The sequence below is a fragment of the Aspergillus terreus genome, genomic scaffold, assembly GCF_000149615.1.
Source record: "Aspergillus terreus NIH2624 scaffold_15 genomic scaffold, whole genome shotgun sequence".
In the NCBI taxonomy this organism is placed as follows: domain Eukaryota; kingdom Fungi; phylum Ascomycota; class Eurotiomycetes; order Eurotiales; family Aspergillaceae; genus Aspergillus; species Aspergillus terreus.
In genome coordinates, this window is record NT_165938.1 from 991301 (window position 1) to 1004729 (window position 13429).

At 51.9% G+C, this 13429-nt stretch overlaps 6 protein-coding genes across 6 annotated transcripts; 4 read left to right on the top strand and 2 right to left on the bottom strand.

Annotated features, from left to right (window-relative positions):
* Nucleotides 1–629: 629 nt before the first annotated feature.
* Nucleotides 630–1672, top strand: ATEG_09841 (uncharacterized protein; the record flags this gene model as incomplete). The annotated part of the gene is made up of 2 exons (XM_001218462.1): nucleotides 630–772; nucleotides 835–1672. 2 exons carry the CDS (start codon nucleotides 630–632, stop codon nucleotides 1670–1672), a joined length of 981 nt encoding a protein of 326 aa, XP_001218463.1.
* A 2843-nt stretch (nucleotides 1673–4515) lies between these two features.
* ATEG_09842 (uncharacterized protein) lies at nucleotides 4516–5286 on the top strand (the record flags this gene model as incomplete). The annotated part of the gene is made up of 2 exons (XM_001218463.1): nucleotides 4516–4611; nucleotides 4675–5286. 2 exons carry the CDS (start codon nucleotides 4516–4518, stop codon nucleotides 5284–5286), a joined length of 708 nt encoding a protein of 235 aa, XP_001218464.1.
* Nucleotides 5287–5963: 677 nt separating this feature from the next.
* On the top strand, nucleotides 5964–6992 carry axeA (putative acetyl xylan esterase; the record flags this gene model as incomplete). The annotated part of the gene is made up of 3 exons (XM_001218464.1): nucleotides 5964–6174; nucleotides 6222–6487; nucleotides 6534–6992. 3 exons carry the CDS (start codon nucleotides 5964–5966, stop codon nucleotides 6990–6992), a joined length of 936 nt encoding a protein of 311 aa, XP_001218465.1.
* Nucleotides 6993–7083: 91 nt separating this feature from the next.
* On the bottom strand, nucleotides 7084–8341 carry ATEG_09844 (glycoside hydrolase family 5 protein; the record flags this gene model as incomplete). Its single annotated transcript, XM_001218465.1, has 2 exons — nucleotides 7084–7151; nucleotides 7195–8341. The coding sequence occupies 2 exons, from the start codon at nucleotides 8339–8341 to the stop codon at nucleotides 7084–7086; spliced, it is 1215 nt and encodes a 404-aa protein (XP_001218466.1).
* A 397-nt stretch (nucleotides 8342–8738) lies between these two features.
* ATEG_09845 (acyl-CoA thioesterase) lies at nucleotides 8739–10315 on the bottom strand (the record flags this gene model as incomplete). Its single annotated transcript, XM_001218466.1, has 3 exons — nucleotides 8739–9783; nucleotides 9822–9954; nucleotides 10192–10315. The coding sequence occupies 3 exons, from the start codon at nucleotides 10313–10315 to the stop codon at nucleotides 8739–8741; spliced, it is 1302 nt and encodes a 433-aa protein (XP_001218467.1).
* Nucleotides 10316–10576: 261 nt separating this feature from the next.
* On the top strand, nucleotides 10577–11418 carry ATEG_09846 (uncharacterized protein; the record flags this gene model as incomplete). The annotated part of the gene is made up of 2 exons (XM_001218467.1): nucleotides 10577–10688; nucleotides 10766–11418. 2 exons carry the CDS (start codon nucleotides 10577–10579, stop codon nucleotides 11416–11418), a joined length of 765 nt encoding a protein of 254 aa, XP_001218468.1.
* Between the last annotated feature and the right edge of the window lie 2011 nt (nucleotides 11419–13429).

Here is a 13429-nt window from a genome sequence, read left to right on the forward strand (position 1 = left end):
CGATCCCTTCTATGAGGTCGATGGTATTGTTTGAGTGAGCTGTCAAACCACATCCACAGTCATATATTACGCCTTATGCACCGCTGGGTACCTTTGTATGTTTTGTTGGTGTAATGGTCATTTTGATTGCCAGGTTACATGGGTGCTCTTGTCAGAACTATTCCAGCAATTTTATTCATCTTGATCTGAAGCATTCGACCCCTAGTACAATGGCCTGATATCAATCCCATATGTTATCATTGTAGAGAAGCTGCGAAGATGCCTTAACCTAAAGCAAACCAGTGTACTCCGTAAGCGAGATCCATGCTCGCCACCTCATCACTGCATCAGCCGTCTCAAATTGCTTGTTCCTAAGAGATGTCGACAACCAACCGAAAACGCCATGGTCGATCTAATAATAAAGGATGCGGAAAATACCTCTTATCACATTGCGCTTACTGCATAGGCAGCCAACATGCAAACCTACGTGGCAAATGGCGTTCATGCGCACGTTTGCTTGCGGGGTGTGACAAACAGGCTATCCTCGCATGTACCCCAGACACGAGAGGTGATAAATATTTGGTCAGGCCCTACTGAGTCTCAAGGTCCTGAATTGACAACCCAGGCACGGCGAAGCTCGTCAGAATAATATGGTCAAGGGCAAGCACAAGAAGAAGAAGAGTTTTCTTCAAACGGCGCGAGACGCTGCAGAAGAAAACACCATGGATACGCCTCCGCCACCAGAGCCTTACAGCGATCCAGAGATCGAAGAATACACCCAACGCGAGACAAGGTACGGCATTCTTTAGTCGGGGTGATGAAGCGCTCTAGGCTGATCGTTGATTGATTGAACAGCCCCTACAGCACAGAAACTATATTCCTCTACATTGGCTCTTCCGAATATAGCGTGCCGGAATACTATCTCAGACAATATTCGCAGTTGAGTTCCCGCTCAGGCAGCGCCCAAATTTTGGAAAGTGTTGACCCGGACATTGGGCACACCCTCGTACACTATCTCTACACCGGGACCTACGAAACACTCAGATGCTCGAGTTCAGAAGGACCTCGAAGGGCAATTGAGTTCCGACGAAGTGTCCACGTGTACCATGCCGCACGGATGTATGAGATAGATGGCTTAGTGCAGTATGCGAAGGAATACATGCGTCGTTTTGACGATGCAGCCACCTTATTTGACATTCTGGACGTTGGGAGAGAAGTCTTTTCGAAGCTTCCTGAGGATGAAACCTGGTTCCAGGAGTACATTGAGGAGAAAATGAATTCTGCGTTGGAGGCCGATCAGGAGAGTTTCAAAGACAATCTCCTTCGATACGGGATAGGACGGGATATTCGTTTTGATCCATTGATTTTACGGATCCTTTTGGACACGTTTATCCAGGGACATGAGGCGTCTCCCAAAGCCGCTGTCGACGATGGATCTATGGTCTCCCGCTGTGAGTCTCCGCAGGTGGAACATGAAGACCATTTGGAGCCTCCGGAACAACCGATTGAGGAGGTTCCGGTTGAGATGGACTACGTTCCGGAGCCCGTCGATGAGCCTGATCCTGAAGTGGCAGACGAGACGTCTCCTATCGATGCTTCTCCTCCTCCCGAAGAAGTAGTCGAAGAGCATCGCGAGAATGGGAAATTTTATCCGCGATATCAGGTATTCTATGGGCGCCGATCTTACAATTAGCATTGTTCATGCAGAAGCGTGCCACAAGAAGGCATTTGTTCTATTCGCATTTATCACTATCCTATATACACGCACTACCTGCCTTTCACTGAATATGATTCACAAATCTCGCTAGCATAAAGATTGAAAGTCTCGGGATTGAATGCCTGACCAGTTAACCTCCATCACATGTCAAGTGCTGGCCAAAGATGATGACCCCTATCAGATTTGCTTTGTATATGTATGTCCACCCCAGAACGTAGCGATTAATGCATCTCAGAACTCCACTCAAGTAAGCTATGATAAACAGTTAATGTAGCTAGCCGTCGTCTCCAGAGGTTATACCCCAGATATTTTGGTTGACGTCAGATTATTCACCTGCTTTATCTTTTCATACAGGTACAACCGGCAGATCTCTGATCATACCCTGCAATGCTACTTTCATACTCCTCATACAGGGAACTGGAAGCAAATCTTATCGAATTCTGGCAAAAGTAGAAAAGGACCCTGGCTATACTATTAGTACGTAAGTGGCGTCGTTTTGGACGTTGTAGTAGTGGTGGCTGTCGTGGTAGACTTCGACGTGGTGACGGTTGTACTCGTCGTGCTAGTCGGACCGGTGACGGTGCCAACCACGCAGTAGCTCTGGCCCGCCGTGAGGTTGGGGCAGGAGACACCGGGATTTAAAGCCTTGAAATTGTCCACGGTCTTGCCTTAGGCGGACATAAAGGAGGCGCAGGTATCTCCGGTGGAAGCGGCCGCGGAGAAGTTGCAGTTCAAGCTAGCATATAGTAGTTGAGGGAGCAATCCTAGGATTACGGCAGTTTTGTAACCCATCTCTGCTGGGATAGAGGAGAAGTCTAGAGAACAATATTGTGCGAAGAAAATAGATGGGAAAAGGAAGGGGTGATGTTGATCATGGTTCGCATCAGGCGGTTTCTGGCGGCCATTTATCCAGTTGCCAAGATCAAATTCCCGGGGGCAAGTCCAGGCCGCCGACATAGGACCATTACTTGGAGTAGCACACTATTGAAAGAGTTCTAGAGAACTCACGTACCACATAGACTAGCTCCGAAGGTGGAGGGGGACATGTCTCACAAAGATGGTCGTACAACAGATCAGGCGAGGCTGTACGCGAGCAAGACACAAACCGCCATGATCCATACCCTGCTGACCGGAAATTGCCGCACCGAGGCTGAATTCTCTGAGGTTGCAGTTGGGCAGATTACCCCTGTGCGAAGCACGTTACTGCAGGCAGCAGATGTCAAAGAAGCAGAGATACTGGCAGCCGCGGAGGAGTCCATCTTAACGTTGCATGGACTGGAAGTCAGCGCAAGATCCGGGTTAACAGCACAGGACGATAGATAATCCGTTCTCTGCCCTGCCCGGTGTGGACCATATGGAACCAAATTTCGGCAACGTCACCGCGGAGGAGATTATCATCGGAGTAGTTCGTACGTACTTAGCCAATAGCGAGACGAACGGCGGCAGAGCACCCGACCCGACAGACCAGAAGACCATAGACGATATTTACAACACCAATATTACCACACTAGGGCTGGTCCGCCTGCCTATCTGTAGCGCTGAAACAGCCTACCGGGCCTAGGACTACGGCGAGAGCCCGGATACCGACGCCCCGAACTACCCCTACGTTATCTATCCGGCGCCAGATCTCTGTGGTACTTCTACATTCGTGGACTAAATAAGTAATGCGTCGCCGACAGTGTCGGACTGTATGGGAATTGTCAAGAATATCGCTAATACAAATAGGTAATGGGGGGTGGAAAATACGTCTGGTTCGCAGCATTAGCTCGTCCAATTTGGTTCGTGCGCATTTAGTGTCCAGGGAAAGGTTAAGAACGGAAATATCGACTACCATGTTGGTGCCCAGGATATTGTAGATATCATCAGCGATTCGGTGCGACAGTTTGGCAGTTCTGGGAAGGTAGGTGCTAAGGGAGAGATGTCCTGCAAGGGAACTGTCAAGGGCCAGACGGTTGAGTGGGGGTTATGAACTTGAGGGGATACAGAGGAAGATGAGCGTAGGGGCAGAAATATGGCCATGACAGGCATGATTCTCCAAGTCTGTTTTGGCTTTCGATCAACTAACTAGGCATCTGTGTCCAATTTCCCCAGTCTCGTCCTCCTCAATGGACCCAACTCTGCGTTTGCCAACATCATTTCCTTGACAGAACGAATGTTGAGTTCCTGACGGACCTCATCCGACAGGCCGAAAACCCCCCCAAAAGAAAAGGCGCTCCATGCGAGACGGAAGCAACAGCAGAGGCTGAACGCGCCTGGACGAAGTTCAGCAGACGGTCTGCACAGGGAACACTGTTTACCAAGGTTCCACCGCGGATTGTTGGGAAGGACATACCGGGCAAGCCAGAGGTCAATCCACTACTTCTTGGAGGACTTGCGAATTTCAGGTCTGCGATAGCAGATGCAGAGGCCAGAGGATTTGAGGGCTTTAGACCTCCTTTGGGCAGCTCAAGGGCAGATGCTCATCGCTGATGCATTTCTCCGCGCTTCTTTATGAAAATGAAGTTCATCGCTGCAACAAGAATTGAAGCATTCCTGTGATAAGGTGATATAAAGTTCAAAAATGCACACAGAATGGATTGATGGTGCTTTGTCTGCATATAGTCTCTACCACAACAGATTCTTCCATCAACGACATCATCTTCTCTATCCCCTCCAACGACTAATCATCACGACTAAGCAGAAAATCAGTCCACGTAAAACCTCAATTCTTTCAACGTGTGTTCCCCTCGCCCCTCTCCCATCTTCTACTACCTTCTACCTCGTCTCCCTCTCCTTTCATCTCGACCACGGAACAAGAAGACAAAGAGCCCATCCTGACCATGCCCATCCCCGACAGTCGTGTCCTCCCTGTCCCGTATGCTATCAGTCTCATGGCTGGCCTCCGTCACTGGAAGCCTTTGAGTATCCCCGGCGATGTAAGTCTAAACAAACGGCCCCGTCTCCAAGCTGAAAGTCCTAACCGATGTTCTGGTATGTAGCTCAAGCCGGCTGGGAAACAAACCGCCAGACCGGTCACTTTTCAGGTGAAAATCTTGATATTAATTATCGAGATGCTTGACATGGCCAGTCAGATTGCGTTTGCTCTGACCTGCAAGCAATTCTTGAAAGTAGCCTTGATGGCGAAACTCAAGCTTTCCGAAATGGAGGGCGTGCAGATCTACTATGGAAACTTGGCGGACAGATACATTCTTCTCACCCGTGTCTTACCTCGCTGCCCTCGCACCCTCCAGTTCTCCCGAGAGTGGAACGTCTGTCACAGTTGTGCATACATACGTCCCACTCGTGAGCTGTACTGGCTTCTCAAAAAGCCCAGTATCGTGAGCCTGGAGGAGTGGTCGCGCTTCGTGTACGACTGGAAGTACAAGCGCATCATCAAATGTCCTTCCTGCCAGGCTCGCGGTTTCCACGGCCCACTCATTGCCTGCTACACCCCCAGTGGTGCCGACCCCACCACCTTCACCGACGCCCGCATCGTGGAGGTCACTGATGATGAGTGGGAAGGCTACAGCGAGGGGTTTGCCAGCCAGGAGGGCGTTGATAGCAACGGGGCGGTTCGCGACGACCATGCGGAAGCGGAGAATGACGGATAGTCGCTCGCGTTGTCTGCAGATTTCAGATATGACGGAGAAGTGAGGAGGATTTGATCTAGCTTTTGTCTCATGTCTAAGTGAGAAGTGAGTGGTTGGGAGCTGTTGGGGTTGTCATCGTTGTGCTGGATAACTGCACTCTGCTTGTGGAAACATGTACTTACTTCACTTGGGCTCAAGATCCCCCTCTGGTATTGTCCCAACGAAACAAAAGTCCTCTTCTGGAGGTTTCTCGGCTGAATTCCGGATATTTGATATTCTCCGGATGTGATGGAGGCGTGCCTGAAACACGCTCTGAATGATCGGCAGACAAGAACCCCTCCCCAAGCCAATTCGTCACGGAGACGACCGCCTCTTTCATCATCCTAATTAACTGAAGCCTTTCGTGCGACGCCTTTGCGTTTTGGCTGCGTCTAGATCTGCAAGTTTCCTCCGGCATATCCTTGCAAATGCGGAGACATTCCTGGTCGATTCGCTTCACAGTGAGACCACCAAAATTACTCCATCCATCCGAAACTGTACCGCGTCGGCAGATGGTCTGATTTCGCCAAAATAAAAAGTCAGTGAACCGGTGATTTAGCCGTCAACAGGGGTTATGCTGGTTTAAAACGGCGCTGATAACTCGCCTTGTCCTGAGAGATTGATCCAACGTCCTTCTATCCAGCCCAAACCCAGACATCATGGCGCCGTTCTCGTTCATCTTGACAGTCCTTCTCTATGCTCTTACCTGCAGTGCGCGGGCTCTCGGCCATGCGCATGCGTTGCTCCCCCGCGCTGGCAGCCTCGAGCAGGTCACCGACTTTGGTGACAATCCCACCAACGTGGGCATGTATATCTACGTGCCCAACAATCTGGCATCAAGCCCGGGAATTGTCGTTGCCATTCACTACTGTAAGGCCCTTCTTTTCGATCTATCTATCATACGGAAAACTAACCAGCACCTGAAGGCACGGGAACCGCGGAGGCCTACTATACCGGCTCTCCCTATGCCCAGCTGGCGGAACAGTACGGCTTCATCGTGATCTATCCCCAGAGCCCCTACGAGGGAACATGCTGGGACGTCAGCTCCCAGGAGACTTTGACCCACAACGGTGGTGGAAACAGCAACTCTATCGCAAACATGGTGACCTGGGCTATCTCCAAGTATAACGCGGACTCCAGCAAGGTGTTCGTGACCGGATCCAGCTCTGGTGCTATGATGACGGTATGCTTCGGACTCCTTTGAGCTAGTACTCAGCGATGACTAACAGCATCAGAACGTCATGGCAGCCACATACCCCGAGCTCTTCGCCGCCGCAACTGTATACTCGGGTGTCCCAGCTGGATGTTTCTACTCCAGCTCCAACCAACAAGACGGATGGAACAGCACCTGCGCCCAAGGCCAGGTCATCACCACACCCGAGAACTGGGCCAACGTCGCCAAGGGAATGTACCCCGGCTACAACGGTACCCGCCCAAAGATGCAAATCTACCACGGCAGTGTGGATACGACCCTTCTGCCTCAGAACTACTACGAGACCTGCAAGCAATGGGCTGGTGTCTTTGGCTATAACTATGATTCGCCGCAGCAAGTGCAGGACAATACCCCCCAGTCGAACTACGCCACCACGACTTGGGGAGATGATCTGCAAGGCATCTTCGCAACTGGTGTGGGACATACTGTTCCCATCCGCGGAGACGATGATATGGCATGGTTTGGATTCGCTTAGGGACATAGTACTGAATGAAGGGGTGTTTGTTTTATGTATATTTGCGCCCAATATATCTGCTAGGTTGTATAGTGTCTTCACAATATCACTGTCAGTTACACACACCCATGTTCAACGCTGAATCAATATCTTCGGGAACTACTCCCGCTGCAACCGCATCTGTCGTTGTCAGTAAGGCCTTGCAAGGAGCGAAAGCGCATACCTTTATAAGACCACCGATAGCCCCCCAGCTGTGTCTTCCACGTCCAAAAGACCCATCCACGCTGTTTCTCATACGCCGTTATCTGCGCAGCAAACCACTTCTTGTAGAAGTCCTTGTTGGTATCCATATCCCAGTCTGGAGTACTCGCCACGTCGTCGGGGACGCTCAGGCTCCATTCGCCTACGATGGTGGGAGTATTGCTATCCAACTCATCGCTGCACGACGTGCTGATATAGTTCTCCTTAGAAACATTGACCTTGGGATCCCACTTCAAATAGCGATGGTCGTCGTACGCGACGTAGTATTTATCGGTGAGATATTCCTCGGGATCGCCAGATCCCCACAGCTTGTCCATCATCTGAATATGGAGATAGCCGCTCTTGGAAACATTGAGCTTCTGCTCTGCCGCACGAATCCGCTTAAACGCGTCTGGATAGTAGGTCGAGCGCATCGAGCCCACCTTCTGTGCATTTTGCAGAGGCTCGTTGACAATCTCGAGCATTCCCACGTTGCGAAAACTATCGCTCTGGTGGACTTTTGTCGTTATCCACTCCAGGAACTCCAACGCCCGGCCAAACTGATAGTCATTGTAGAATCCCGCGGTAGACGCATACTGTCCCGTGAACGGGTTATGCGGAGTCTGCGCGCCCGGTGCACCGTGTAGATCCAGAATGATGTACAGCCCGGCGTCGCTGGCCCATCCGCACAGCTTTTCAAGGTACGCAAAGCCGCCCTGGGGGAAATGCTCGCTGGTCTTGTTGACAAGGTCTTCCTTCATCCAGTAGCCTATGGGAACGCGGATGGTGTTGAGCGTGTAACTCTGGATCTCCGTGATATCGTCCTGGGTGATCCACGAGCCCCAGTGCTGGGCAAACGCTTTGTTAGCCGCGTCCTGGCCTAATGATACGACGCAGTCAAACTCGGATTTTTGTCCTTTGCAGCCCATGGATGACCAGGCCTTTTCGGCGATCCAGGGCTCAAACACGAACTGCGAGCCCATGTTTACTCCTCGGATCTTGCCTTTTGAGCTCGCGAAGAGGTTGGTTCCATTGCGAGAGGTGATTGTCTTGTCGGTTTCGGGGAGCCATGCGGTCACCAGGGTGGATATAGCCAGAGGAATCAAGAAGAGAGTCTGGTAGGTGGTCATTTTGTTGATTCTCGAGGGTGAGTCGTGGGAAACGCGTGTATCTTATATCTTATCGCAGCTTACGATGCCTTCCGCCACGATGAGGAATGTCAGTCGCCAGATCGCCAGACCAAATCCCGGTATCTTGGTTGCTTGGAATGGAGGTAGCACAGTTGATTATCAGGGGAATTTTCACAGGATAAAGGGGTGAGACGATGTCGCATCAGACTCATCAGATAGTGGTGGGGTGGTTGGATTTCAGATCTTACGAAGATCACTGTGGCTGAGACATTGTCAGCTCTGTACATAATCATCTCACGATCCAGGCATTGTACGTATGTATATATTGAGCATTGCTCCCGAGAAACCCAGGTACTAACTCATCGTTATGTACAATCATTGATCTATCTATCTATCTCTATGACAACTTGGGCTTGATACTCCGGAACATGGCGTCCTGAACAGTCGAGGCAACCAATTCCCCAGAAGGATCCCAAATCCGACTTTCGATGATCGCGCGCCCCTCTGCGCCGCGGCTACTGGACATCTCCTGAATGAACCACCCCTTCTCGTCCAGTTTCAGCTTCTCGGGGTCGATGTGGAAGACCATCTTATGGTTTAGGCTTCCAGACACCCCGAGCGTCTTCGCCTCAAACGTATGCAGCAACACACTCAGTCCCGCACGATCCGACACAAATGCATGCGCTGCAGCAATCATGTTGGGATCCACGATCAGCGGAGCGACTCCACGGTAGATATGCATTCTGCGGTGCTCCGTGCCCCGGTTCTTCTCGTTATACGCGGTCAAATCGGGCGTGCGAACCTCGATTCCAGGAAAATCCGCCAATTTGATCGTCCCTGCTCGGTTGGGGCCTCGCACATACTCGCTTGCGGGATGCATCGTGGGATCTTTCTGGAGCAGATCGCTGTACTTCTCCCGGTTGAGCTTGATCCAGTACCCAGGGCCTTCTTCCGGCGCCTTGAACGAACACGTCAAGGCGAAGGCCACCGGACCCAGCGACTTAGATGCATCAGACAGAGGAAACGGGCAGACATCCGATGGTGTGGTCGGCTGGCGGGCCGTCACTTGTCGCAGGACGAACGATCGGGTCTGGGAGAGGGTCTTGATCTCGAAGACGAACGGGCGGTTGGCGTGGCCGGCCTGCGTCCAGTATCCGTTCGCTTCGTGGACTCGCAGCCCCGTGTCGCGGATTGTCTGGCTCGCAGCCCATATCGCCTGCGCGTAAACATGTCCGCCGTACGATCTCTGCACGCTCAGCGGTTTCCCGGGGGCATAGTCATACGACAGTGCGGGATACCGGCTTAGATAGATTTCGTCCTCTGATGGGACCCGTTCCAATTCCATCGCCTGAGCGAAGGTCAAGGGCTCGGATGGGGCGATGGCTGGCATCTTGGCTGCGGCGTGTTTATCGCTTCCCTGTTCGATGGTTAGCGCGGCTCTTCTGAGGGTGTTTGAGTTTGATGCCTCCTACAGACTTACGTGGAATGTCCACCGAGAGAGTCAGAGTGTGGGCAGTTGTAGGACTGCGTTAGCTCTTGACTCCCCCTAGATATGAGCTGTGCGGAGGAAATGACACTATCTTGGCATTCCGAGGCTTCTGGGGAGCCGAGGTCTGAGATTCCGCCAGACTAATCGCTCCGTAAGCTATCATCGCTAAGACGGCTGGCTGTTGATAGATGTACTCCTGGACTGTCAGATTACTATTCAACAATAATATTCAGTCACTTCTCGCATTCAAAATAGGACTGGGTCCGTATTGAGATAGATAAGTTACTCAGTGACCCCTAACCCTCACATCAGAGCATTCAAGGATGCACCACATTGATACGAGAAGTCGGGCCAAACTCACCGTAAAACAGAATCATAGCCTGCTTCGCGCTGACAGGACCATGACCACACTCCTCAAAAGCCCGGTAGCCGTCAACATAGCGCGAGGGCACGGCCTCCGGGTGGAGAGCGAACGGAACAATCATCACTCATCAAAGACACCCGGCCGAGTGCCAGCGTATCGACCTAGCTTACCAACTACAATGCTACGGGTTTGGGGGTCCAAGCATCGGAGTACAGAGCACTGGAGTGGTTTAGGGCAACGATGTTGTGAGTGACATGAGTACGGTAACACTATAAGGACCTCCGCTGTTGTTGGCACAAAAGAAAACGCAGGCTAGTATCTGGTTTCACTCATTCTCGCCTATTTCCCTCCAACATTTGCATTGAGCAAACCACCAGAAAACATGGTCCTGCAACATCAAGTCTTCTTCAGTAAGCGAGACAGGGCGACTCGCACCGGCCCATCCGGCTCCGATCACCTGCGATGGGTTCCCATGCGCTCTACTCTTATGCATAGTGAGAGGGATGCCATCCTGGTCGATACCCAGTTGACCTCAGGCCGCCCAATAATTGACTGACTGGGTGATTGCCAGCGGGAAGAACCTCGTCAGCATCTATTTCACCCATTCGTACGACGACCATCACTTCGGAAGCTCGACCCTTCTCAAAACACTTTCCTCGAGCCAAAATCCGGGCCACAGGCCGGGCCACAGGAGAGGCCGCTTCCAGGATGGAGAACGGGCACTGCCCCGAGAGACTGCAGGGTCTGTGGGAAAAGCTCTTCCCCGGAGAAATCCCGGATGCGTTTGCATCGGCCGAAGCCCTGCCACAGGACGAATTCGACCTGGAGAGGGAAAAGTTGATAGTCGTGAGACTGGGCCATACCGACTGTGATGAGACTACGGCCTTGTGGGTTCCTTCGGCCGGTCTGCTGGTCGCGGTCTACGGTAGCACACACCCGTATATGGGGGAATCTGGGACCCTGGAGGCTCGACTCACATGGATCACAGCGTTGGACAAGCTCGCCGCTTTGAAGCCCATGGTTGTGGTTGGCGGACACACCAATCCGAACAGTCCCTTGGGGCCGGACGCCATCAGCCAGACCAGGACGTACGTGGAGGATTTCAACCGAACGGTGGAGTCCCAGGCGGCCGAAGAGATCTACGCACGCATGATGGACTGTTACCCATCATGCCTGAACCCCGGTTCACTCTGGGCCGGGGCTGCGCTTTCTAAACCAAAGTGACGTGCGAGTGCTACGCTTGGGTGTAGTGTATCATCAAGCCGAGGGCAAGAGAATATGAAGATATTGTCTACCTGGTATCTAATGTAGCGTCTTGTATCATGAGCATTGGGCCATACGTCCTTGAACGTGCAAACAGTGATAAGCAATCAAGGACTAAACCCCATCTGAAAGGGGTCGAACGTGCTGGACTTCACTCGTGCTGCACTTTGCATTAGACCTTGGTATTCATGGACATATACTCATGGAAACTATCATCTATACTGTAAGAGTATCGGGCAACAGCTCTTCTTGAAACATTTCAACCGTGAGTCAAATGAAATCATAGCCAGCCATAAAAGACTATTGATGTTTCAAGCACATTGAGCTCAAGATCTGGACGACTGCAACAATGGCAATCTGTTCCATGAGGTTAACGAACTTGTCAGTCTTCAGCGTCGGCCGTAACAGACAGAGCCTGACGCGAGACACGGTGCGCGAGCTTTTCCCGAGGGGGAAGCACTCTGAACAGACTCAGTCGGATCCGGTGATTGAAAGATTTGACCATCGTCTCGGAGTTCAGATCATATCTCCGAAGGTGTTGGGCTTAGGAGGTCGGGGTTTGCGACGGGCGAAGCGAGCGGGATTAGAGTGCGTTAGTAACTACGATTCATGAGCTGATGGCATGATGGCATGATGTTGGAGTGACTTCCGTATTACCTAGTCATTGTAGTCCATGGTAGTTAGCTATTCGCTGATGTCAGCTCAAGACATCTCAATTCCCGCAAACCTACCAGACCATCGGACTTCCAACAACCGTTCCATGGATGGGCGTCTACTTTATTCGGGACTATCTCGTCATGGTGGTTGACATCTCCGTGTAGAACAGGTACGGGTTGTCATGATGAGAATATATTGCACGACCGTTGGGTACTTTTGAATGAGTATCCGTATTTGATCGTGTCTAGAGGCTTCAGGGAAGAACCTCCCACTTCTCAGGGGTATCAGAGACCAGCTAGAAACCCTTCTGCTGTCTAGACACAAGGATGGACCGTCCATGAATAGATCATGCCACCAACAAGCTCATCTGACCTGGAGCCCTTCACTTTAGCCAAATCCCGAATTACAGCAGCTCAAAACCCGAACCTGTCATGGTCCTGGCCGGGCCATGACTCTCACGTCCGACGTACCACACCCATCATAGTTTCTTTAATGGAAGGTTTCGGGACAGCCCCCCAGATTGAACTCCACAGAGCCTCGGCCGGGAGCCCCTGTCAATGTGGTATGATCTTCCTGAGCCACGGCGCTTATCGTGGGACGAGCTGCAGTGAGCTAGTCAGAATTGAATGACCAGCCCAGCAGGAAATGCCGTAAACAGGATCCAGCCAAGCCACAAGATACCAGACCGCCCCTTGGGGCATGAGCCGCCAAGGTAGGAAGCGCGTGGCCGCATATCGGGTTCCAGAATAGGACATCCTGTCGGTCTCATACATCCCTCGATCTCGGATCCGAGATGGAAGCCCCCACAAACGGTCCGCAATCTAGTTTTAGCTCCGCCGACGGCCGTGTCTCATCATCTCATGCATCGGTCATTTCAGTCTCGGAGCCGAAACGTCGCATCATGGTGCGTCCACAAGATCCGGCCAACGATGAAACCTGCCCCGCGTATTGCAGCTGCGTTGCAGTCGAGCGTCGTTCTTCTAGAATGGCTCCATCCTCCAGAGTCTTTATCCCCCAGCGGGGTCTCCCGGGTAGGACGGACGGCGGTGGACTTCGGCACAGTCGGAAATTCGCATCATGCTAGGGCCTAAAACAAATTCATGATCAGCACGGTGAGAGATGAGAAACTCGGGGGGGAGAGGAGTGATACATCCCCATCACTGCGCTTACCAGTCGCCGGCTTCGATGCCGGTGCATGACGAAGATCACTGACAATAGACGCAGACACTCACATCCAACATCCAACGGCAGGCACAACGAGATCATCAGGAACCAAAATTCCTGTCGGCGAACCTTGGTTGTTGCAGCAGTTCAA